The sequence below is a fragment of the Prinia subflava genome, chromosome 5 (genome assembly GCF_021018805.1).
Source record: "Prinia subflava isolate CZ2003 ecotype Zambia chromosome 5, Cam_Psub_1.2, whole genome shotgun sequence".
Lineage (NCBI taxonomy): Eukaryota > Metazoa > Chordata > Aves > Passeriformes > Cisticolidae > Prinia > Prinia subflava.
The window spans coordinates 24,419,452-24,444,032 of NC_086251.1; the positions used below are offsets into that span (position 1 = coordinate 24,419,452).

At 46.3% G+C, this 24,581-nt stretch overlaps 2 protein-coding genes across 4 annotated transcripts in view; one reads left to right on the forward strand and one right to left on the reverse strand.

Moving 5' to 3' along the window:
• On the forward strand, positions 1–24,356 carry PACSIN3 (protein kinase C and casein kinase substrate in neurons 3). Of its 3 annotated transcripts, none has more exons than XM_063398449.1 (12): positions 1–196; positions 12,307–12,388; positions 13,846–13,946; positions 14,384–14,540; positions 15,320–15,555; positions 15,954–16,109; positions 16,666–16,841; positions 17,659–17,779; positions 18,243–18,373; positions 19,102–19,167; positions 19,679–19,839; positions 21,388–24,356. In XM_063398449.1, exons 3-12 carry the CDS (start codon positions 13,893–13,895, stop codon positions 21,501–21,503), a joined length of 1,374 nt encoding a protein of 457 aa, XP_063254519.1. In that variant the 5' UTR covers positions 1–196; positions 12,307–12,388; positions 13,846–13,892; the 3' UTR covers positions 21,504–24,356. The 3 variants fall into 3 exon arrangements, with proteins under 3 accessions (XP_063254519.1, XP_063254518.1, XP_063254520.1); XM_063398448.1 differs by lacking the exon at positions 1–196 and adding an exon at positions 361–488; XM_063398450.1 differs by lacking the exons at positions 1–196; positions 19,102–19,167 and adding an exon at positions 361–488.
• F2 (coagulation factor II, thrombin) overlaps positions 1–24,581 on the reverse strand; it is a 329,241-nt gene that overhangs the window by 38,672 nt on the left and 265,988 nt on the right. The gene's annotated exons all lie outside the window — the stretch shown is intronic.

A 24,581-nucleotide genomic window follows, 5' to 3' on the forward strand; every position in this document is an offset into this window, starting at 1 on the left:
CGGGGAGGCGGGAGCCACGCCGAAGCTGCCCCGCCGCTGCCACCGGAGCAGCCCGAGCTCGGGCCCGCCCCGCGGGAGCTGCTGGAGGCGGGGTGGGACCCCCGAGTCCCGCGGTTGAAATATAGGGGGAGGGCTCAAGCCGCGCCTCTCCCAGGTGGCCGCCGCCCGCCGAGCGTCCCTCCGCGCCGCCTGCGAGGTAAGCGGCGGGGTCACCGCTGCGGGCTCCGCTGCCCCGGGCCCGGCGCCTTTCGGACCTGTGCCCCGCGGGGTGCCGGCGGTCCTGGCGGCAGAGCCCGGCCAGGTCCCGGCGCCGCCTTCCCGCGGCGGGCAGCGCGTCTCGGGACGCGCTGGCAACTGTGAGGGAAAAGTTTCCTCATGGAAAGGGGGCGGGTGGGGGAGGCGGTACCCGGCTGGGCGCTGGCTGTGGGCAGGAGGGGACTGTGAGGTGGCTCGGCGCGGCTCGTCTGGAGGCGCAGCGAAGACCCCCGGTAGGTGCGGGAGCGGCGGGGCTGGGAAGGGCAGCGGGGCTGCGGTCCCGGAGGGTTGTTCGCGAGGGGCTGGAGAAGCTCTCGCCAGAGCTTTGCTCCCTTTGCGTCCCTAAGCTTCGCCGGGTGCCCCTCCGCCGGCCTCCCGGGGCCGGCCCGCTGCCGCCGCCCCGTCACTGGGGGCTGCCGAGGCTCCCCCTCCCTCCCTCCCTCCGGAGCCCGCGCCTCCGCTCCGCCGCGGGGACAGGGGCCTCTTTGTGCCGGCTCCGCGCAGAGCCGCTTCCCACTCTGAAACCGGAGCCGCGGGCGCTGGCAGCCCTTGGAGAGTGGGGATAAAGCGGCTCCCAGGACCCCTGGGGAAAGGGGCCGCGCCGGGGCCACGCTCGCGGGGCTGCAGTCCCTTGTCTCGGCGTCCGTGTTGCCGCTCTATGAGCCGGACTGTGGGCAGCTGGATGGAGAAGTTCGGCAGATGGGACAGTTCTGTCCTTGTTTGTCCTCCTCTTCTGGCTGCCGGCAGCAGGGAAGGGAGGGCGAGGGGCAGGCACTAGGGGTGCTGCCTGCGGCCGTGTCACCGGGCCCCTGGCAGGCTGCTGGGGTTACCGTGTCCTCTCCAGCCTAGGGCAGGAGAAAGCTGATAAACAGAGAGGGTATTAGTGGGCCTGGATATCCAGTGCTTGAGAAGACAGTCTGATTTGTAACTGGGCACGGGAGGAGGGTTCCATGATCTCTGCAAAGCTATCGATAAGTGAAGCTAGCGTGGCCCAAACGCATTAACCTGTTCCACCACTTTCTGAGCCAACTATGTGTTCTTTACTTGCTTCAGTTCTTCAGGCATGCAGGAAGGCTCAGCGCTTGGTGGGGCAGGCGAGGTTAGCTGACCACCGCCAGACACTTGTTCCTGGCCCTAGGAAATAATCTGCCCTTTTTGTTCACTTTTTGACCCTCCTGATAGAACTGGTGCTCCCTGTTTCCTGAAACTGGAAATGAACTTCTGTCCCCTTCAAATCAACCGCTGGTCTAATTCACACAAAGGAATTTCTGATATGATGGTAATTGATTGCAGTACAGAACCCAAGCAGAGCCTCTCACTCCACCCTGGAACTGAAGTGTCACTAAGCCTTACAGAGGGTGACTCAAGTCATTCTCAGGAAGGAATGAGCGCAGAATGCACAACTGCAGTGTGTGGGCTAAAATGATGAGGTCCAGATACTCCTTGCTCCAGGTGTGATCTGGTCTCGGGGTGGAGTCAAAGTGGAGCTTCTCCCCATGAATTGCATAACTGGGCACATTCTTTCATGCAAGGATTCACCTTTCCCTGAAGTCCACAATGTGCTTTGTATGAGATGGAGTCTGCTTTGATAGTGTTTTGTGTAATAAATGGTATTTCTCTAGAAGTTCCCTAAAATATTTACTAGATTGTACTTTGACTTGCAGCTTGGAACAGAATGAATGTGGGAGCTTGATCAGCTGCCTGCTGCCTTCCCTATTCTGTGCCTGGTCTATTGTATTGCTTTATTGCCTTTTTAAATTTTTTTGTTTTGACCTTTGTGTTTGAGCTTCTCTGGCTTGCCTGCACTTGTTCAAGTGAAGACTGTCTCCTTCTCAGGCTGTAAAAAGCAGTAACTTCAGTGTGTCACCTGTGTGTAGGGCTGAGAACAACTGCCCACCTGGAACTCTATTATCAAATATCAGTAAGTGAATAGGCTTGTGTGTGACTGGACTGCAACAAAATGCTGCAGGTCACTGGCAGACTGTGTGTGTAACTAAGTCATAAAAGCCTGAATTAATTTCTTCACAGGGTAATGACTGGTGCTTTTAGTCATTTTAGAGTTTTGTGGATTATATAAGACCTAGCCTGAGTCTTCTTTCCTTGGATGATCATGAATTTCTAACAAAAAGAAAATAATTATAGAGGAGAGAATTAATATATATTTACATACACACATGCATATATATGTACAAGATGCAATAATGGGGCTTCTTAGGAGATGCAAAGCTGTAAGAATGCCTTCACCACCACAACGGGGTGATGGGAGCTTCTGTCAGAACTCGTGATATCAGCAAACATGGCAAACACTGTATATTCTTTATTCTGGCCATCTTAGCAGCTGGCAATTATTCAGTTGCTGTTTGAACCATTTGGTCTGTGTCATGGCTGGCATCCAGGGATTGAACTGTGGACCTCAAAAGCTAAATGTATCTACTTGTAGCCTGAGTGGAAAAAGCTATACTCTTGATCAGAGAGCATTAATAAACTGCCTCTATTTTTGCCATCAGCTGATCAGTGATCTGTGAATTTGGGCTGCTTTTGAGAGTTCATGGGGAAATGCCTGAACAATAGGAGAGCTGTTCAAGCCCTTTAAGGAGCTCTTATCTTTTTAAGGCAGACTCTGTGATCAGGCAAGCTGTTTTATCACTAGTTATTCAGTGCAATGGGTGTAGAGGGTACTCTGTGAGCGGCAACTGTGACAGATAGATTAAAAAAAAGCCTTAATATTTTAGTCTGAGACTTTAGTGGATGGGTCAGAAAACAGGGACTATTGTATCTGGAAGTTTTCACAAAGAATTTAGGATTTTGCTCTTTAAAGAATTACAAAGGAACTTGGCATCCTTGGAGCACTTAAGAAGCTGTTCAAGTGGTAGCTCTTTGCCACTACCTTGCAGCAAGTAATTTAACAGCATCACTGTAATTTAACATCAAAATGCACTCTGTTTGGGCATAAGTTTTTCCAGCAGCACAAAGGAAAATGTTGTTGCAAAGCACCTGGTGCATCCTCTGCTGTAATCATCCAGCTTTGTTTCAGTGACTGGTATATTAATCTCAAGTTCCTTCATGCTGAAATGTGGGCTGAAGCTGGGCACTGCTATAAGGCAGTAAATGTGACTGGCATCCTAATCACATTTCAGCCTTCACTGGTTTCTCCGTGCTGTGAATGGGACGATGGGAATGAGCCTTTCAGACTTGTGATAGTTGGAATTTGTGTGTTAAATCTAGTGATTGTCACTGGGCACTGTAGTTTGGTGAAAAGGCATGTGAGAGATCTCCATGGTACCCAGGGCCTGGATCCAGAGGCATTAGGTTTGTGAGGGATTTCATGCTCTCTTAATAGGTGACTGTGGTAAGACTGTTTATTGCAACTAAGTTTTTCCAGGCTAGAGGAGTTACAATTGCTGCAGGCAACCCCTAAGTAACAGTGCTAGCAAGTCTTCAGCCTCCTCAGTCCTGTCCCTACTGTGAGCTTGGCCAAGCTGTGTCTCTCCTGTTTGCAGGAAGATGGGGTACTTGCCTTCTGGGCACTCAGGGACATAGTCAGTCCTTTCAGTCACCTACAGGTGATTTGCTATTGGTAGTAACTTCCTGCCACCCTTCAGTACAGTACCCCTGCTGCTGAGCCAAACCTCTCCTCCTCCTGAGGGTGCTGAGCTGCTCAGCTGCAGTACTGCTGTGCAGAGCTCTGAAGTGGGCTTGCTGCCTTTTCTTACAATGGCAAGAGTTGTCATGGAGGATTGGGAGAAGATGTAACATATTTCACTTCTTGAAGCATTACAGGTATTTAGTTCTGCTTCCTGATGGTTTCAGTCAGCTCTGCCTTGTACAAGGACTGGTGAGCTGTGGTAACCCATGTGAAAGCTTGCTGTTGACTCCAGCAGGCTTCTATCCCAATACAAGCAACCAGCTAGGGTTTTGAGCTGCTTCAGGAAGCATTGCAGGAAGTAAAGCTCACTGGATTGCCTTGTTGTGTTTGTGGGTTTTTTAAAAACCCTCTCAGTGTTCTTTCCTTACGTGTCAGGTTGAATCCTGAGAACCAGAAACTGAAATCATTCCTTTGGGCAGTGAACTGAGAAAGCAAATGACATTCCAGTGATGCTGAACATTAAAATCTATCCTGTCACGTGTGCACTTTGGGCTGACTGCCCCATTTGCTTCTGTTCTCCTAAAGTATTTTGAATAACATTTGAGATATAAAGTGTTAATAGTCCTGTTTTTCAGCCTGAGATTCAAAAATTTATTTTAAGAGGCACTACTGACATGAAAGAGCGGATTCCGTGCAGATACTATGAAAGTAGATAAAAGTTGCTCCATGACATGCAGGGCAATGAACTTCAAGAAGAATGTGTGAAGTATTCATGGCCTTTCAGTAGAAGAATTTCAGCCTTTCAGTACTTAAAAAGAGCTTATAAAAAAGAGGGAGAGCAACTTTTTACATTGGCAGATGGTGATCAGACAAGAAGGAATTATTTTAAGCTAGAGGAGAGATTTTGATTAGATGCTGTGAAGAAATTCTTTACTCAAAATGTTGTTAGAACAGGTTGCCCAGAGAAGTTGTGGATGCCCCATCCCTGGTAGTGTTTAAGGCCAGGTTGGATGGGGTTTTGAACAACCTGGTCTAGTGGGTGGCATCCAAGCCCATGGAGATGGGTGTGAAACTAGATGATCTTTGTGGTCTCTTCCAACCCAAACATTCTATGATTCAGTGAAGTATGAATTGCCACAGTGCACGCCAGTTCCTAATGGCTTTCCTACTTCAACCTTGTTACCTGTGTTTATCTCTGGGAAATCTGTAAGGAAGGTACATGAATATGTTTAGGAGTAGAATACCTCCAGAGTGGCTGATCTGCCAAATTCTTATTGAACCAGGAGATAATACAAAGGAAATACAAGGTCTCTCCAGTCCACAGAAGAAATTATGCTTTCTTTTCACGTGTCTGGTCCCATAAAAGACTCTGCAAAATGACTCTGTGTAAAAGCTGCCCTACAGTCCTCCCAGTTCATATGGTATTGAAATCTGTCTTAAGTTGCAGTTGTTTTTATGCTGTTTAGATTTTCCTGCAGAGTAAACCTAGCTCTGGTAAAAGGTGAAAAAAGAGCCTTGCTGTCAAAGTGGAGGAACTGGTCACACCTGGAACAGAACTAATGAGTGTGATGCTTTAACCTCATTCTTCTTTACCTTAAGAGATGCCCTGGCACTCACTCTTATCTTACTCAGCTTTCAATTCAAGGAGTTGGTTGTTTTCCCTTCTACAGACTGTTTGGGACTTGAAACTCTGCAGGGAACTGGATGAACTTCAGAAATGCCTTGAGGATGATCTTTCATGTTTTTGTCCCCATTATATGAATATTTGGAAGGAAAGTATTCACATAATAAGCAGTTCTAGTAAATCAGCTTTTACCATGTAAAACCAGAAATCTATTTGATGCAACCATAGATAAAGAAATGCAGTACTTTGAAATAATTTGCCACATGATTGTCACACACTTGGTCTGAAGCATAAATTTCTTGCCAACTCTTATCTCCTATTCCCCTTCCTCAAAAAGCAGCCAGTCGATAAGACAACTATTGGTAAAGGAAACCCAGAAGCTGCAGAACTGCAGATGAGTTAAAAACTCACTGTGCCTTCCAAGTGGGAGCAAGGAGCAGAGAAGGCTGGAGACTTCTGACTCTGTGCAGCCTAGTGAAGCAAGAAACCACCAGAAGCTCAGTGTTAAAATGGGGCTAAGTGGCTTGTGGTCCCACCAAGGTTGTTTGATTGCATTGATTGTAGTCTGCTTCCTTAGGAGTTCCTAATGCATCCATGTAAACTTGATCCCTGCTCTTGGCATTGCAAGGTGATTCAATCACAGGAAAATATTCCAGTGGCAGGAACTTCCTGGAGTTTGCCCCCCTACCTGCTCCCCATCCACAACCACAGGGAGCACCCCTGATCACCACTTCCATTATTTCTGCCTTCCTTACTCAGGGTTAGATGAGTCCAGGGAATTTTATTCTGTTTCGATCAGTGCTGTTCATGTAAAAATCCAAACAAACCAAACTTCTTACTCAAGCCTAGCTGGAGAGGGTAGACTGGTCCAACCTGCTGCTACAGTAACTTACCTTTACTAAGTTCCATGCAACTGTGCACAGGATGGACTCCTGATCTTACCAGTCAATAAGGGCAGAAAAAAAAAACATTACCAGGTAAGATGTAGATTAAATCCTGGAAAATGTTTGCATTCAGTGTGCATTGAGACTGCTGAGGAGGGATATACTAGCTTTGGCTAGAGCTTTAAACACCTGTTTATCAGTGATTTAGGAAGAAAGAACTTTCAGTTGTTTGGGGTCCCATCTGATGAAAAGGGAAGTGCACGTACTTGCTGGCAAGCTTGGTGTTTGCTTGCAGACACTGATGAAGCAGGGTGGGAAGTACCCTGGGAAATATCCAGCATAGAAGCAAACAAGTGAAGAGGCCAGGGAGTGGGACGGTAGCAATTACAGGTTCTCAATATCTGCCTGGGCTAAAACCTTGCCCTGAGAGAGTGGTAAGACAGGGAATATGAGAGCTGGCAAGTGGGCATGCTGGGACTAAGGAGTGGAACAGGAATGATGCTGTTCACAGGTCTAAGAAAGCAGCTGGGGTAGTGCTGTTCCTGGTAACTTGTACATGTGGCTTCTTACTAAGCTGTCAGCTGGTCTGCTAAACACTTGGACCCAACATATATGTTTAAATTATTCCAGTAACCATTTTGAATAAAAATGAACATAGCCTGTTGCCCTGTTTGAGTATGGCACACAATGGTTCGGTGCTGGCTTCTTCCCTCCTTCAGCTTTGTATTTGATCTATCTATCTATATATATATAAATACAAAGAACAACTAGGAGAAAAAGTGACACGTACCTTGATAGCCCACTACATTCCTAACATTGTCTCATACTGTCATGTTAACCAGAATAGACCTGTGCTCCTATAATATTAAAGATCTTCTATGTCATATTGGAAATGAAAGCAGATTTTTTCCTTTTCTTGATAAAACAATTTCTGCCTGGTAAAGCTATGTCAGCCAGGAACCTTAACCCCTAGATCAGCAGCAGTGTATTAGTAGAAGCCTGTCTTGTTGCCATGGCTGCTGACAGGGAATAGCTAATAAATACAGAAAGGATTGAGTTCTGCATGAACATTTTGAAAACAGCTTGGGATGGCAATGGGGGATGTCTCTCATCAGTACATTAGCTTGGTCTGAATGTGAGGACTAAGTAAAGAAACTGTGGTCTGGACTCAGGGGGTCAGCCTGTCAAGTGGAACAAGATCTTGTCTGCATTTATACTTTGGTATAATCATGGAGAATTTTGCTAGTGGACAGCCACATGATCTCTAGAGAATCATGGCCTGGGAGATTGGCTTCTGTTACAGGCTTGCACAGAGCTGAAGTGACCTCTGTGTGTAGTTACTGTTCTGCCTGATGTCTCTCTGACCTTTCCCTGGCTGGAGAGATGAGCTGAAATCTTGCTTGAAACTGTATTAGACAGCCCTGGCAGGCTTCAGTCCCTAGGGAGAGGCTGGGAAACACTGGCTTAGTCCCTTTCCCAGTCAGGTGACTGCTGGAGGCGTGACACTGCAATAAGATAAATACCTCTAAGGGAAGTTTTGGAGGATCTTCATGTTAATTGGCATCCTTTCTAGCAGTAAACAAGAACTGTCCCCTCTTCAGAAAGGTGAGTATGCCTGTAAATACCAGACCTACTATATAATGTCAGTGGAGAGCACGTTACTGAGCATCATCCCAGTTACTGGTTCAGAGCTACTGAATGTGCAATTCCAGAGATGGTGAGTCTGGAAAAGACACTTTGTCGCATGCCCCATTTCATTCTCTCTGTTGGGGATCTTCCTAGCTCTGCTGTACCAACAGCAGTCAAGTTTGTTACACTGCTGGAGTGACGTGGAACCTCCTGGCTTCAGCTTTCTAGTTTCATTCTGACAAGTTAAAAGGAGAAAAAAGAAAAAGGGATTTCATGCTAGTCATTCTGTAAGGGAAGAGGGGCTGCCATCTTTTTGTATATTTGGATTGTTCAAATTGAAATAGTTATCTGCAACCCATACCAGAGTGGCAGTGTTTTGGGAGGGAAAAGAATACCTTGACCACTGTGTGCAGTACAGAAAAGTGACCTGGGAATGAAACAAATTTGGTGCAGTTTCAAATTCCTGCCTTGTGGTGGTAGTTGTCTTGAGGTGGAAATTAGTTTGGAGCAACTTACTACTGATTAAAACTTTTGCTTAGCTTGGCTTTAACACCTTCATGGAAATTGATCCACAATAGAAATGTGTCTCCACCAAAGCCTCAGTTACTAGAGAAATGTAACTCAATTTGTTCCTACATGAGTCTGCATCCAGCATTTGCTGTTGTAGCTGGGAAAGGGAAGAGGAGTTGGGTAGAAGGCCTTGTCTGGTGCAATACACGAGCTTTGTTTCTATGGATGAATTCCTGCAGGGCTGCAGCCCTTTGAGCCCTTGAGTAGAGTTGAATTGCTTGATCTTGGGGGAACTTAAGAAAACAATTGCTCACAAGGATTCTCAGGAGGCAGTCAAGCAATGCATAGAAGTGGTGCCTTGGGCATTTGGAGGCTGGAAGTATTGGAATGTGGTGTAGATGGAAGAGAATTTCTGTGGTTTACCTGCCTGAGGGAAAGCTCTCAATGGAGAAGAGCTACTATTACCTTTGGAGCTGGAAGTTTTCTTTGTGGATCAGACCCTGTTGCACAGATACTGTGAAAGCATGAAACAACAAGGCACTCCCTACAATGCGTAAAGGGTGTCCTGTGTTTTTGAAAGGCAAGGTTTTAGCCTGGCACCTTGGTCTGAGGGCAGAGATCTGTGGTCAGAGACACATCTCTGGATCACAAGTGGCACTAACAACATGGCTCAAAGGTAGAAGCAGCTCTATCACAATGAGCCCTATGGTATTTTCCTGAGGGGAGCTCAGTACCAGTGAGACAGTCATGAGCCATTCCACCTTTCTGCAGCAAAAGAACAAGATGCATTTTTTGATAAGTTAATAGGGAGTTGATAGCAGGTGTGGCCTAATTATTATCTTGGTTCCTAAGTGAGAGCAGGTATGTGGGGGAAGAAGGGAGGTATTTTTTTTAACACAGCAAGTGGAAATATTTGTAGCTGTCATTTGCATGGTTCAGTCTGCCTGATGTTGCTAGTTGTAGTGGTGCCTTTATCTGTAATCATCTGGAGGTGTGAATTGAATAGCAATTCATCTTGAAGGAGCTGCAGTGGGCTCTTAAGTAGCTCTTAACTATGAGAGCTGATAAAGAAAGGTGAGAAGGTAGGGATAAACATTCCTTTGCCCTGCAAATATGATTTGCTAGATAGCCTCCTCTTAGCAGAGGTGGCAGTGGCATCAGGAGGAGTCTTGTACATGCTGGTGGCCCACATAAAACTCTAGTCGACCCGATATAACTCCAGCTCCATTGCTCATACTATACAGGCTCTGCCAGCCTTCCTGAATCATTTGGTGGCTCTTGCTAAATCAGGCTGTCCACGAGGTATCCCTGTCATCTTTACTTTGCTGTAAAACAACCTCCAGGCTTGGGCACGTATATTTACTTTTCCCGTCAAACTCGGGGTTTCCCTGGTCTCAAACCCTTGGTGGCTCACACCATGTGGTATTTCATTAATAAACAGGCATGAAGGGGTGGGCTGGCAATCTACTTGCTCTTCTAGGGCTCACTCAGGGTGACAGCAGCAGCTATTTTCAGCCCCTCTGTGCAGTACTAAGTGCCTTCCCTATGTCTGCATGCACATCCAATTTGATCTGCTGACTGACATGGGCTCAAGAAGTATGTAAAGTCCAGCAAAAGCCCAGCAGGAAGGGTCCTTCTTGTTCTTTGACCTTCTTGTTTCTACCAACCTGGATTTTTCTGGATTTTTATAAAGGCTATACAACTGCTATGGAAATACGTACTCAACTGACTGCTGCTCAGGTCATGGGGATTAACCTGTAGAAATATTATACCACTTCATTGTATTTTCCCTCCATCAGCATTACTGTGCTGATGACTACAGTAAAGCCTTAAGCTGTCACATACTTTGCCACATGATATTATAGATGATGAAAAATCATGAGAGTTTAAAAGCAGGTTGAAGAAATTAATGGAAGAGAACTTTGTTGAATGCTCATTCATAAATGGCACATCCAACTCAGGGAAGTTCCTGTCAGCAAGTGGTTAGAGGCTTGGAGAGCATGCAGGGAGGCATCATGTATGCTTGCTCTGGTGTCAAAGCAAGAGAAGGTATCTCCTTTTGGCTGATGTCTAGAAAAGGCCATGAGGCCATGATGAACCTTAGTCTGATCCAGCACAGCTACTATTATATTTCAGAGCCTGTTAGGGATAGTAAATCTGGCTATTTGAGGTGGTAACTCCTGAGAAAGCAAGCAGATGTGACTCAAATTCTAACATGCAAACTGCAGAAAGAATGGATTCAGGTTTTAAGATGTTTGGTTAGCTTCACTGTCCCTCAAATGAACAAGCATATACTGCCATACAACAGCTTTCCACATTTACCCCCCAAATTCTAGTACCATGTAGTCAGCCTGAATTGGAAACCAGAGATGGGAAGGCATGTTTGTGATTCACTGCTTCCTGATAAAGTGGGGATGGGGGAGTAGCATGGAAAAAGTGATACAGCATTCATGTGTCATCTATAATTGATCTATTCATCAGCAGAAACAAAGAATGGATTTTAAATACACTTTTACCCAACTTCATGAAGTTATTTTTTAATCACAGCAATTTCAGGAATGTTTAGTCTGGTTTTATTGGGGACCGCTGGAAAGCCTTACAAGGTTTTTGATGAGCTTTAACCTTTTATCCAGTGACTTGGACCACTCAGTCACAACTCTTCCCCCTCAACCTCTTGCCCTCCCCTTCCTCACCAAAAGTCTTTAGTTTGGAATAACCCAGTCTGCTTTTCTTTCCTTCCTTCTCTTTCCCTACCTTCTTTCATTTCTTCTCAAAAACAGTCTTATCATCTGGCTAAAAATCCCACTTCCAGGTTTTGCAGTTTCTACTCTCAGCTGTCCTAACCTTCCAGCCTCAGCTGAGTGCATATTGGTGACTCAGAAGGGATTTTTTTTTTGCTTGTCTGTAGTTGAGGTTTTTTGTTGGTTTTGTCTCGGGGTTTTTTTGGGTTTTTTTTAATAAATAAACTTTTTGCATTGGAGTAAGTCCCCAGGGATGTAAATGTGAGATAAACAAAAATGCCTTATTCTGCCCTTGCTTTTCTTAGCCTCTGCAGATCTTTTACTTCTCTTTGCTCTGTGGAAAGCTGATGACAGTTACCTGTATCATATAGCAAAATAAAGTATTTCTGAGAATGTGATAGGAACACCTTACAGAAGCAAGGGACAGAAAGGCTCTCCTGCTAGAGGGCCACATCCTACCAGTGCAGTGCTACATGTTCTGCTACTAAAGGGACTGTAGACCAGAATATGCATTCTGGTGAGTTTTGGTGGCTTTTTCTTTTTTCTTTACGTAGAGTTATCAAGTTCTTTGACTTGTGTATAAATCTTTGTCTTTAGTTAAAAGACACTGGAGAAGGTATGTATGTGTCCTTCCCTCTTTCTCCCAAGGGCAGCTGTGTGTAAAAGTATATGCAGCAGGGCATGGACGTGGTGGGGTTTGCTAAACTGGAACCGTCCAGTGAGGGGGAACCAGGCCCCACATGGGGTGCCTGGGGTCTGTGCTTATTTTAGGTCTTTCTGGCCCAGGCTGTTCCCTGTGCTCAGCTGTTGTGATGCTACCTTTCCTGCCCAGTGCTGTCAGCCACCCCAGTGTTTCTATTTTAACTCTCTCTGGGGCTAGATCTTGTGACACAGGGATTTGGCATCTCTCCTACGTGCTGGAACATGGCATCTTGGGAGGCACAGTGGCTGCAGCTGCTATATCAGAGGGTGCCCCTCCTAGCTGGTAGAAAAGGGACACCCCTAGCACTGCAGTGCATCAGAAAAGACATCGTCCCTACAAAGGAGTGTCTGACTGTGTCCACCTCTCTCCTCCAGTCTTTTTTCAGAGTCTGAAGAGCTTGGGACACACTTGCTGGCTTCCCCTGTGCCCCTGCGGCATCCCACTTTCAGCTTTCAGGTATGTAGGTGCTGGGGCCAGGAGTAGAGTTGCATGGCCTGGAGGCTGTAAGATGGCTTTGCAGTCAGATGACAAACGTGGTGGGGAGGGAGGACAGGGACAGCTGGTGGCATGGTGGATGAATTAATTTTTCAAGGTTCATGTACCTGAATGTCATATCCCATTTAAGAACTTGCTTCAGTGACTGGAACTCAGCATTTTCAGCCTCCTGAAGTAGGCCAGAGAAGCAGCATTAATATACTTCTGACACACTCCGTGGGATGACACTGGGCAAACACAGCAAAATGTCAGAAATTCCTGAAGTCTGGCTTGGGTGCTTCACTACGTGGCTCATGCCACACAGAAGAAGGATTTGCATGAAGTGGGAGATGTGGACTCTTGACCTGATCTTCATCTCTGCTGTGTGCCCTGTGGGCTGGCAGAATGAGCAGATACCTCTCTGGGGTGTGAGGGAAGCTTTTTATAACTAGGAATGTGCAAGAGGAGAAGTGGCAGCAAAGGCCATGCATGCTGCATTAACCTGGGCTTGTCTGGAAAGAACTGGGTTTGTCAGCAAGTGACTGGGATTGGGTCCTGTTACTCCTTCTCTCATTCTTGCACAAGAACAATCCTGAACCTCTCCTCAAGGAATTCATTGTGTTGTACCACATCAGGAACAAATTGGCAGTGCAGGCCAGCACAGGGGAATGGGTAAAAGTTCCGAGACAGCAGAGAATAAGATGAATCTTTTACCTTCCTAGATTTTGAGGCTAATGCAGTGAGTGTAATGCAAAGAGCAGCTGTGCAGGGATGTTTCTGGGGAAGCAGTGCTGCTGGGTAAAAGGCACATGTGCTGCACTGCCCTTTGGCTGGGTACGCCCCAGCATGTTTCTGTACTTCTGCTCAAGCCCAGCTCAGCTGGTGGGCAGCTTACAGGGCTCCTCCCCATTCAAGACATGCCTGCCTGCTGACTGCTCAGCCTTGCTTTCCCCAGTCAGTTGTTGTAATCCTGTAATCCTGAGTCATACTGGGAAGCTGGAGTCATCTCCATTGACACAAGACTTATTTAAAATCTTTCACAGCAGATTTTAAATAGCTTTAGCTAGCCCAGTTTCCCGAGGGCCTTAGTTAAGAAGGGAATCTCTGCAGAAGTATTTGGTGCTGCTGAAGTTTTGGATTCATGAGCATCTCCAAAATCTGCACAGCCAAGGTTTGGCAAGATTGTCTTCTACAGCATCCTTTCCCAATGTGTTACAGGCCTGCCAAGGAGGCCTCCTGTCTGCAGGGAGGGAGGAGGCCAGTTCAGCCCTGGGTGTATCTGCTGGACCTTGCTGGCTGCAGCTGGAGGGGCACTGATGACAGTACTTGACTGCAGGGCAACAAGCTGGGCTCCTCCAGCTCGGAGAGTCATGGAGAACTATGCTGGCTCCAAAGGTTCAGCCAGTACTTTGTTTGAAATCACTTTTCTCTCTTCTCAGGTTAACCGAAATCTGCAAACATTCCCTGCTGCAAGAAAAAGAGGGTGATGTCATCAGAAGATGATGCCGGTGGGGAGGCTCCTGGGGGCAGTTTCTGGGAGGTAAGGAAGGATAATTGGAGTGTGAGGGAGGTAGGAGTGTCATTTTACCACCCACTGGTGGAATTAGAGGGTTGAGTTCCAGGTCTGTGGGTGACATGTTGCCCTTGTGGAGTGGAAGGGAGGAGCTGTGGGAAGGTTCAGTACCATGCTGTGTGTTACTGCAGGGAGCAGTGACTCTTTCTTCCACAGATATTGTGGAATTAGAGTTCCTTGTTCAGCTGACATTGATCTGAGTTGTGAGAGAAGCAAACAAAACATCTCAGCTTCTTCCCTCCAGTGCTGCATCAGCCTGAGACTGCCAAAGGAGGGTCTGAGCCCAGATGCTGGCTTCAGAAGGGCCCACGTTCCCTCCCTGTGCAGTATGGACCTGCTGTTGTCTGTGCTGAAGGAACGTGACAGTCAGTGTGGTATAAACAATAATGTGTGTGACATTTCAGGCTGGAAACTACAAGCGGACGGTGAAACGTGTGGATGATGGGTACCGGCTCTGCAATGACCTTATCTCCTGCTTCCAGGAGCGAGCCAAGATAGAGAAGAACTATGCCCAGCAGCTAACGGAGTGGTCCCGTAAGTGGAGGACCAATGTGGAGAGAGGTAAAGCTGGCATACTAGACTGGGAACAGGAAACAAGCATTGCCCTCCCCTCTTTGAGCGCTGTCTCTTACTGAGGTGACACTGTTTCCTTGAGGGACAGGCTTTTCTTCCCCAGGAAGGGGGTGACTTTCTTGGATGTCTTTTTTGTGTGTGTGCCTGGTTTTTAGTCAGTCCTCTGATTCACTTGGAGAGGTGTTCTCTTGTCATGTGCTTGGTTCTTTAAAAAAATAAAATTGCATGCTTAGTTTGGCAAATCCTTGGGCAGTCCATGTCTTAAATCAAGCTGGAGATACCGCCCTTTTAAGGATGGCTTAGCTGTCTTGTCCTCCAGCCTGTGAATAACTACTCATGCTGTGACTTACTGGCAGTGTGCTCAAACTGATAGTGTCTCACAAAGTAACAGGAAACAATGGGACAGAGGTCCCAAAAGACCTGATGGTCTGTGGAGCAGAAGACTAGCCTCCGTCATGAATTAATGTTGCTGTCTGCTCTGAAGCTCAGGCAGATTTGGGAAGAGAATTTTCTATAGAAATCTTCTCCTCGCAGGCACCATCTGGGACAGCTGAGGCTGCCCAAAGAAATGCCCATCTCATCCAGCTCTAACAGCCAGTCCAAATACTGCCTAGTGGGACCATGGAGACCAGTCAGTGCTGACGTGTTTGATGGGGCAGAGTTAGGGAAGTGACTCCATACTGGTAGATGTATGTAGGAGGAAAAGAATCTGCATTCCCTTCTGTGGGCAGTAGGTATGAGAGCCCCTCCGGTGCTTGTTCCTGCAGGTCCGCAGTATGGGACTCTGGAAAAGGCCTGGCATGCCTTCCTGACAGCGGCAGACAAACTGAGCGAAATTCACTTGGCTGTCCGGAACCACTTGGCTGGTGAAGATTCGGATAAGATCAAGGCCTGGCAGAAGGAGGCGTACCACAAGCAGATGATTGGAGGCTTCAAGGAAACAAAGGATGCAGAGGAGGGGTTCCGCAAGGCCCAGAAGCCCTGGGTGAAGAAGATGAAAGATGTAAGCAAAGTGTGAATGGGGAAAGAGAGAGAAGGATAGTTGAGCTGGCTTCCTGATTTAAAGAGTCACTGGGCAAACAAACTAGGTTAGCCAGAGTAGCAGAGAATTCCAGAGAGGGAGGGATGTCTCAGGGGGTCTCTTGTTCTTGTGGTTTTATAACTTCCTTCCCATATGGGAAGACTGTGGTAACAGGTTCTGTATTCCTGCACAGCAGGTGCACACTGAAAAAGAGAACATTTGAAGGTACCTCTTCCCACTGCACTGTTGTTTACTAAATGCCAAATTGGCATTCTTGTTATGTTGCTGCAGACTCTAACAAATGTTAACATGCCTCCTCTGAGTACTGGAGGATCAGTGTGGGCAGGATCATGGCTTTTTCTGCATCCCTTTTCCTGCAGGTGGAGACTTCTAAGAAAAACTATCATGCAGCCCGGAAGGAGGAGAAAACGGCCCATACCAGGGAGAACCATGCCAAGGCAGACTCGTCTGTCTCTCAGGAGCAGATGCGCAAGTTGCAGGAGCGTGTAGAGAAGTGCACTCAGGAGGCTGAGAAGGTGTGCGTGTGTGTTGTACGGACGGGGGTCACAAGGATGCTCCTTTCAAGGGAAAAGCATTAGTGGTAATGTCCCTCAGGGAAATGACTCAGCTGAAGCCTGTAAGAAGATGTGAAATCCCATCATCTGAGGTTTTAGTGAGCTAGGCTGAGACTTTAGTAACTAAGGTCTCCGTCTTTGGAGCTGGGCAAGATCCTAATTTATACATAAATTTAAAATAAAAAAGGAAAACGTGTAGGGGATTTGGTGCAGGGTGTGGAACCTGTAGCACTGAAGACTTGGCTGCCTAAAATAGCTGATTTGTCTGTCCACAAGAGGGAAAGTGTGGAAAGTCCTGTATGGAAGAGAGTAGTAAGGAAGAACAGGAAACTTGAAAGAATATTAGGAGAGCAATGGACCGGGACATCAGCTGTGTGATTTCTTCTTACTTCTCTGGTGTGTTTGTTTAGCAATGCTGACAGGAAAAAACTTGTCAGTCCCAAGCCTGAGTAGGGAGGGTTTTTACTTGTTTGCCATCAGGGCAGCGCATCTCACCCTTGCTGTGCTCCTGCTACAGTGCAAGGATCAGTATGAGAAGATGCTGGAAGAACTGAACCGCTACAATCCCCGCTACATGGAGGACATGGAGCAAGTGTTTGAGGGCTGTCAGGAGGCAGAGCGCAAGCGGTTGTGCTTCTTTAAGGAGATGCTGCTGAATCTGCACCAGCATCTCAACCTCTCCACCAGTGAAAGGTACTGGCCCTGATGCACAGGGGAATTCTGCTAGCCTGGAGTGCTTAGAGCTCTGGTGAAGGGTGCCAATTCTGGTGTCGCTGGAAGCTGCTTGCTTCTATCAGCCAGATCTCGCTCCTTCCCCTTTCAAGTGTATGTTAGAGTTGGCATTTGGTCTCTTTAGAGTGACTGGTGCTGGGGTCTGTCATTGTAGACAGTACAGGCTCCCCAGAGAGGCTTTTCTGCCTTTGAATCCTTCCTTTTTCACTACTGTCCAGTACTGTCCTGTGTGTGTATTTCTAGCCTCTGAAATGCCTCCATGTTGCTATATGTAATCCCAGGCTAAGGAATGTAGCTCTATTGCCTTCTGGTATTGATGGTTATTCCACCCATTTTGCCCTTAGTAGAGAGACCTTTTGTGAAGTAGTGCCTGCAAGCCCACAAGTTGCCCTAAGTAGAGGTTACACAGGGGTAGCAGGCACAGCTAAAAATTTTCTGTGCCCGTTTTATGGTAGAGGCAACAAATCTGAGCCACCTCCCTGTCCGTGTGCAAGAATGTGCCGAGTTATTTCAGTGCTCACTTAATGAGCTGTGCTGAGAGCTGGCACTCGTTAGGCACTGCCACATCAAACAAGCCTGTCCCGTTTGCCAGGCTGACTCTCCAGTGAGGGAGGCTGTGTTTTCCTAGGGCTGAATAGGTGCTGCTCCAGCATCCTTAATCCTGTGGGATTGAGATGCTATGTAATTGTGCATGAGGTTAATCTCTTCCTTCCTACTTGGCTTTTGGGAAACTGCCGAGGGATTTGATTACTGGTGGTTCTGTCTGTTCTGGTCGTAGCTTTCACGCGTTGTATCGGGATCTCCACCAAGTCATCATGGCCGCGGACAACCAGGAGGACCTGAAGTGGTGGCGCAACACTCACGGACCGGGCATGGCCATGAACTGGCCTCAGTTTGAGGTGGGGTAGCATTCTAGAGTGCCTTAATGCTATTTCCAAACCATTAGCTGCTTATCTGAAATTGGCCATTACTAGTCTTGTGTTGGAAAGACTGTGTCTTTGCTCAGCAGGCTCAGGATGCCGGGCTCCTCTGAAATTGTTGTGTTGCAAGCTGTCTGCTGCCCAAAGGGCACACGTGGGCTGCCAAGCTGTACTCCAGCCATGCAGCTGCAAAGTCAAAGAACAGGACGTGGGCCTCAGGGCTGTGGGGCAGCTTTCTGTGATGATTTTCTCACAGCCTCTCTTGTTGCACCCTGAGATTCAACAGAAATGAGCCTGCTATACCAGCGAGGCTATTCAGCTGACCAGTTCAGTTGCTACTGAAGTACAACCTGATCTTCTATCGTTCTATACTGGGCAGAAAAGATGCGCAGAGCTTTCCTATCTGAGTGGCTTGATGGTATTACTGGTTTTCCTTGGACAGGAATGGTCCCTTGAAACACAGAGGCAAATCACCAAGAAGGAGAAGAGTGACAAGATGGCTGATGATGTTACCCTGACCAGCATTTTGCCTACACGAGATGGTGTTGTCTCACAGACCCCTCTGAAGACAAGGTAAAGGCTGAATTCTGAGATACATCAGGTTAGGATACATCGGTCCTGCCTAGGGTCATGGCCTTACCTGTGGCACTCTGGAAAAGGCCGTGTAGAAAACACAGTTTAGGGTAGCTGTTTGGTTTTGGGTTTATTTTTTGTTGGTTGGTTGGTTTTTGGGTTGGTTGTTGTTGTTGTTGGTTTTTTGGTGTTTTTTTGGTGTTTTTTTTTTTTTTTTTGTGGTTTTTTTTTGTGGTTTTTTTTGTTTGTTTGTTTTGTTTGTTTGTTTGTTTGTTTGTTTGTTTTTCTTTTTGTCTAGCACATTCTGCCTCACAAAGTGCCTTCCTAGTAAGGATCCTTCTAGTGACAAGATTTAGCCCAGTCTGACCAGTGCTGTCTGATTCTGGCATGCATTTCCCCAATTCTTCCTCCCAGACACGGTGAGAAGAGTTGAGAGTAGTGTGGTTTCCTAAATGAAGGCAACAAATTCTTACTGTTTTTCCCTGGTATGGTGCTGAGTAGTACCTGACAAGTTTGGGTTAGCTGCTTCCCTTGCCAGGATGCAAGCCTGGAGAATAGGGAGAGGCAGAACAGACTCATCCTACTGTTCCAGGAGCTGTCCTGCTTTAAAAGGTAGAATCTGGCCAAAGTGAACTGAGCAGAGAAGAATGGGGATATGGAGATTTTTCAAGGCCACTACTGTATTTCACAGTCTATTGGATTCAGGGGCCCTATTTGCCAATCTACAGGTTTTCCTATCAAGAGGAGCAGAACAGCCTCTTCTATGACACCCTGAAGGCACCAACCCATGTGAAGTTAGTATGGAATATAGCCTCTGCAGGGTTTTTTGGGTTCCAGGTGTCTGTCCTCTGCTGCTCTTCCCCTCTGCTCTTGTCTCTGACTTGGAAAACAAAATTCCAGGCATCTCTTCAGGATGCAAAACATAGCTTTTCTTCTCTGTTGTATTCTTGGCTGGAATAACTCTGGATGCAGATGGGCTATCCAGTTAGGACTGGCCTTCCTTGTGTGAGAGGGCCTGCTAGAGTAGGAGGAGGTCATGAAGACTGCATGTGTTTGAAAATACTTTGAGAATGAGTTATCTTCCTGGCCCTCAGGGTTCTAGTGCTGGGGTGCTTTCAACAAAATCTACTATCTCCTGGGATCTCTCTTCCCTGTTTGCCCCTGCTTGACTTTTGGGCCTCTTGCACCCTGTCCTATAGCAGAGCAGTCTCATGGGGAGTCAGTGGTGCATGATTCAGGAGCAGGTGGGTGAAAGATCAATCTACTAACAACCACCCTGTCCCCTCTTGCCTTGCACATGCACAGCGGAGGGAAGGAAGACATTTCGGAGTGGTCAGATGAGGACACTCCCAAGAAGTGCCTGGATGCCAACGGGCACGAGGAAGACCTAAAGGTACCAGGTGTCCGGGTACGAGCACTCTACGATTACACAGGACAGGAGGCTGATGAGCTGAGCTTTAAAGCAGGTACAGAAGCATTAATCTCTTACTAGCCTTTCACTGTCCTCACTTGGGCTCACTGAATGATTGAAACGCTCTGTAAGAATTGGATGTCCACTTGAAAACTGACATTTAATTCTTCCCTTGGTCTGACCACTGCTAGCTCCTTTGAAATGCATGACACAGTGGCAAATCCTGTTTTTTCTAGATCAGAAGATAGTGAGGCCACATGGAAAGAGATCGTCTAGGCCTTGGCCACAGTGCAGGGAGAGCAGACCCCTGCGTCTTCTTAGGGCATTTATTCTGAATTTTCTTGAACCTTTATTAAATGCTTCTCCCTTGCACCATTGATACAAAAATTACATGGGTGTTCTGGATTGTCTTTTCAAATAATGTGAAGGTAGATATTCTGGGAGAAGCTCAACTGGCTGACATGTACTACTGAAGGCAGAGGTCAACTGGCGAAAAATAGCTATGCAAACCATTGCTCAAAATGGGTGTTTAGAGAATGGAGATCCTGGCTTGCAGCACTGGAGCAAACAGACCTGTCCTCTCTTCTTCTTTTAGTTAAATTTAAGTTTGCATGTGCTGTCATCTTCAAGTGGACACTCTTGGGAGTGTCTCTGATCTTGCTTGTTTTGAGTTTTACATGGTATCTCTGTGCTATACCTTTCCAAAACACACCCACTGAAAGTCACTGAAGTCCTTCAGTAGCAAGGCTTTGTGCCTGAGGCCAATATCTGTGCTGCAGTGTTACCATACTAGTAAACTTCCTAATGCTAACTTGCTGCTTTAAAATATCCTGCAATATGGGTGCTCTAGAACTTGACTTTGTTCTTTCTTTCCACTCAGCAGATGAAATGGGGTATGACTTGTTAGCTGTAGTCATCTCCTTTTTGAATCCGTTCTGAGCAACACGTACCAGCAAGGCTTCAGCTTAACAGCAGTGGCTTTCTGAGACTCTGCCAGTGTGGGATTACTGATGCAGTCAGACCTCCCTCTCTGGCAGAAGTGTGACCTTCTACTGGTGGAGGAGGGGATCTTTCTGCCCCTTCCCAAAGCAGATGTGTGAATGTTAAAAATAATTCCTGGTCATAATCTGAGAAATCAGTTGATTTCATGCCTTACTGGCCAAACCAGACACTCCATCATGGAATAGGCATTTTGGGTCCTAACAGCCAGAGCTTAGCAGCTTCTTGTATTTCCTTCCCATCTGCCTATCAGAGGAGCCACTAAGAAAAAAGTCTCAGATCTGTCTGATCACTCTGGCTTGTAAGCATGTTCCTTAGGGCGAGAAAAGCAGGCAGAACTATAGGGCACAAGAGATTTCTGATGCTGAATAGAAGAAGCGAAGGTCTGTTTAAGTTTGTTGGCCGAGGTGATAGTACTGAGTATAAATACAGAGCAGTCATTCTGGCTTTGAGTAAACTGCATTATGATAAAGGTGTTGATAAGGGGAGAAGAGTGTGGTGATTGAGACCAATAGTCTTGTTTCTTATCAAGTCGTTTTAGGTGGGTAAAAATGCCATGCTACCTTTCTCAAGGCTGTCTCCTAATGACTGTTCTTACTTTTAGGTGAAGAACTAATGAAGATTAGTGAGGAAGATGAGCAGGGCTGGTGCAAGGGCCGACTTCTCACTGGTCAAGTTGGACTCTATCCTGCTAATTATGTTGAGAAGGTTGGATCATGATTGCTGCTGCCCTGCCAGTGCCTCACAGCCATACCAGCATCTCCTGCAGAGGTCACTGGGTCACTTCTGGCCCCAATCCACCTTTGCAGTATATCCAGCAGCTTCTGGACTTTAAAGGCACATATTCCATGTAACTAATGCTTCATTTTGAACATCTAGATCTGTAGGGATTTTCTAAAAAATAAACAAGGATGAATAAAGACTTTTCTGAGCACTACAGTAGTGTAGGAGTGCAGAAAGAAACAGATCCTTTTGACTTGCACTCAGAGAAAGGAGATAACTGTTTTCATGGAGCCCAAAAGCATGCTTCCTTGACCTCAATGCACATGCATCCATAGGGTGTTGAGGTCTGCCCTGTCTCCAGGCTTCCTGTTCAAGGAATCTTGGATATGCAGGGTAATAGGGAACTTCTACATTTGTTTCCCATTTTTAGCACCATCAAGCTGACTAGAAGAAAGGTCTTTATTCTCCCATGTCTTTTGTAAGTTTTCAGTATCCCTCACTTGCAAGCTTTTTGTCTTCCCTGGTTAAGGCAGCTGGTATAAGTGACACAGCTTCAACCTGAACATCCCTTTTCACTGCCCTCATATTTATTGGGATAATCCCAGAAATGAATGATAGTGTAGCTGAGGCACAGGAGAAAGAAGCTTCTGTCTTGCATGGTCTGGCTGTTCAGGCTAATGAGTTGTGAACAGACCTGTTGTGCAGCAAGCTGGAGTTGACTGAATGCTCCCTGAACTAACAGGGACTTTGACACATGCTAAAGGCTGGTTTTGACAAAATGACAGCCACGTTCCAGTGCTGTTCTGCTTAGGATTCCTAAATGCACTTGTGTATGTTGGGGTTTCTAATGCATCTAGATTATTTTGGCTACACCTCTCTTCAAGAGCACTTAGTGCACAGCAGAGACCCTCTTTTTTTCCTTTCCAATATCTTCTTGACTTACACAGGGCTAGAAGTGCACTCCCTGCTTTGCCAAAGACCCCTGCACTGTGATGAGGGTTGCACTGTGGAAGCTGCCTGCTGGCTGGCACAGATTACCCATAGAGAGGTAGCTCCCCTTTTTGTCCTGAATTGCTGCAAGTGCACTTATGCCCAGTTGTTAAGTGCCATTCAGCAGGGAGGATGTATCAAACATCTTTATCTCACCTGTCCTTCTGCCTTTGAAAGGCTTGTGAGGCTGCTGGGAAGACCTGGCATCCTGATCTGCATATTCTAGCATTGGGACTGATAAGCCCAAGAGCTTGAGGGAACAAAAACCAGGAAAAGTTACCATTGTTGGAGAAACAGAGGCGAACAAGCAGTTGCTTAAAAATGGCTTACTTAGTACATCTGCTTGAAACTGCTCCTGAAATGCATTTTGAGTTTGTAGTGACATTCTTCTTCTGACCTAGCAAGTGTGAGTGAACTGGCTAAGTCAGACTCACAAAACTCAGTCAAGCCTCCACCAACCACTTGGGGTGGTGAACTGCTTCAGAGCTGCTTGGAAAAAGGGTGCTACATATAAAGGCTGAAGTAGTGGGTGAACATCAGGATTAAATGGTTATTATTGTGTTAACAGCAGCTAGGATGCCAAAATGTAGACTGAAACAGAGGAGGGGATGGACATATTCAAAAAAGCCTGGATTTAGCTATGAATTTAATTAGTATTCTAGGTTCAGTATCTGAAGGTACCTCTAAGCTTATGCCACGTAATTAGAGGTGGTGGTATATAAGCACTTGGATTAATTTAAAGATCCAGTCTCTGCTTTCAGTGCTGTGTCCCAGGTAAAAGCATCATTAGTGTTGAGCAGTAATTGCAAGAATTGCAAGTATTCCACTTGCTGACCCACAATGAAATGATTTGTTGCTCCTTTGACCTAGCACACATGAATGTGAAGAGAGGCATGCCTGCCAGGCTTCTGAGAGAACTGAAACTAAAACAGCACTAAAATGAGCTGAGATGTCCTGTAAACAATCCTGAAGTTTCCCTGATTAACCTGCATCGTTCAAACACTAATGCTAGACTTTCATGTAAGGTCAAAAAATGGTAGAAGGGAGCTACAGACGATAATGTGGAAAATTGTCTTAAACTCCTTCTCTGAGTTCTAGTCAGGCTGTAATTAGGGATGGAGATAGGTGTGGCCAGAATGTGCTAAAGGACAGAAATGTCCAGTAGACAGGACCTCTGATTACAGTACAAATAACCTCAAATTCCACAGGACAAAGTCTGAACAGACTTGTTTGTCCTAGGAAAACATGACCACCTGATTATAATGGGCTGCTTGAAAGTTTCCAGAAATACTGACATACTGCATCTTATATGAACAAGTTCTCTAAGGAATGTTTGCACATCAGAAATTCCTGCCAAGAGCTGAAGTAATGGACAGGAGATAACACACTGAGAATGAAAAATTGCTTCACTGGACTATACCTCACAAATGGGCAGGGCACTTAGTCCTGGCTACCCAAAACCATCTGGATTAGTAAAAGAGAGCCTGTGTAGTAAAGATCCAGCTGGAGGGAAGGAAGAAAAAAAACCCCAACCAACCCACATCTAATGACCTTATATTAAAGTAATAGCTCTGCCTGGATGCTTGGTTTTCCACAGGAGCAAATGAGGTTTTGTTAACCACAAAGGTTCTAGTTGAAACTTGCCATCCATGCCATGCCAAAAGCTTTGTGTGTGAACAGAGACATATACACATAAACTAATTGCTGTGCCTGAATTCCAGAAGCCAAGTGAAGCCTGTTCTTCCCCCATGGTCTTTGTAAAAAAATACAAATGCATCTCTGTGCCTGATGGGCAACATAGTGAATAATTATCTAGTCATATTTTATTTTTTAATAAAGCCATTCCTTGTGGAAAGCGCATACACCTGTGGTATTAGCAGATAATTCATTTGGTTCTGGCATCTTCCTGGAAAAGAATTTTGGAAGTATCATGCAAAGCTTGGATTTCCTGTTGATGATAAATTTTCTAGGAAGAGGAAGTTAAAGATTCTCTATGATGGATCACACCCATTTCCTCAAAGTAGCAGCTGAGCTTGTCTAACACAGTAGTGGTTTTGCCCTGTAGGCAAAATCTGGGCCGCAGAG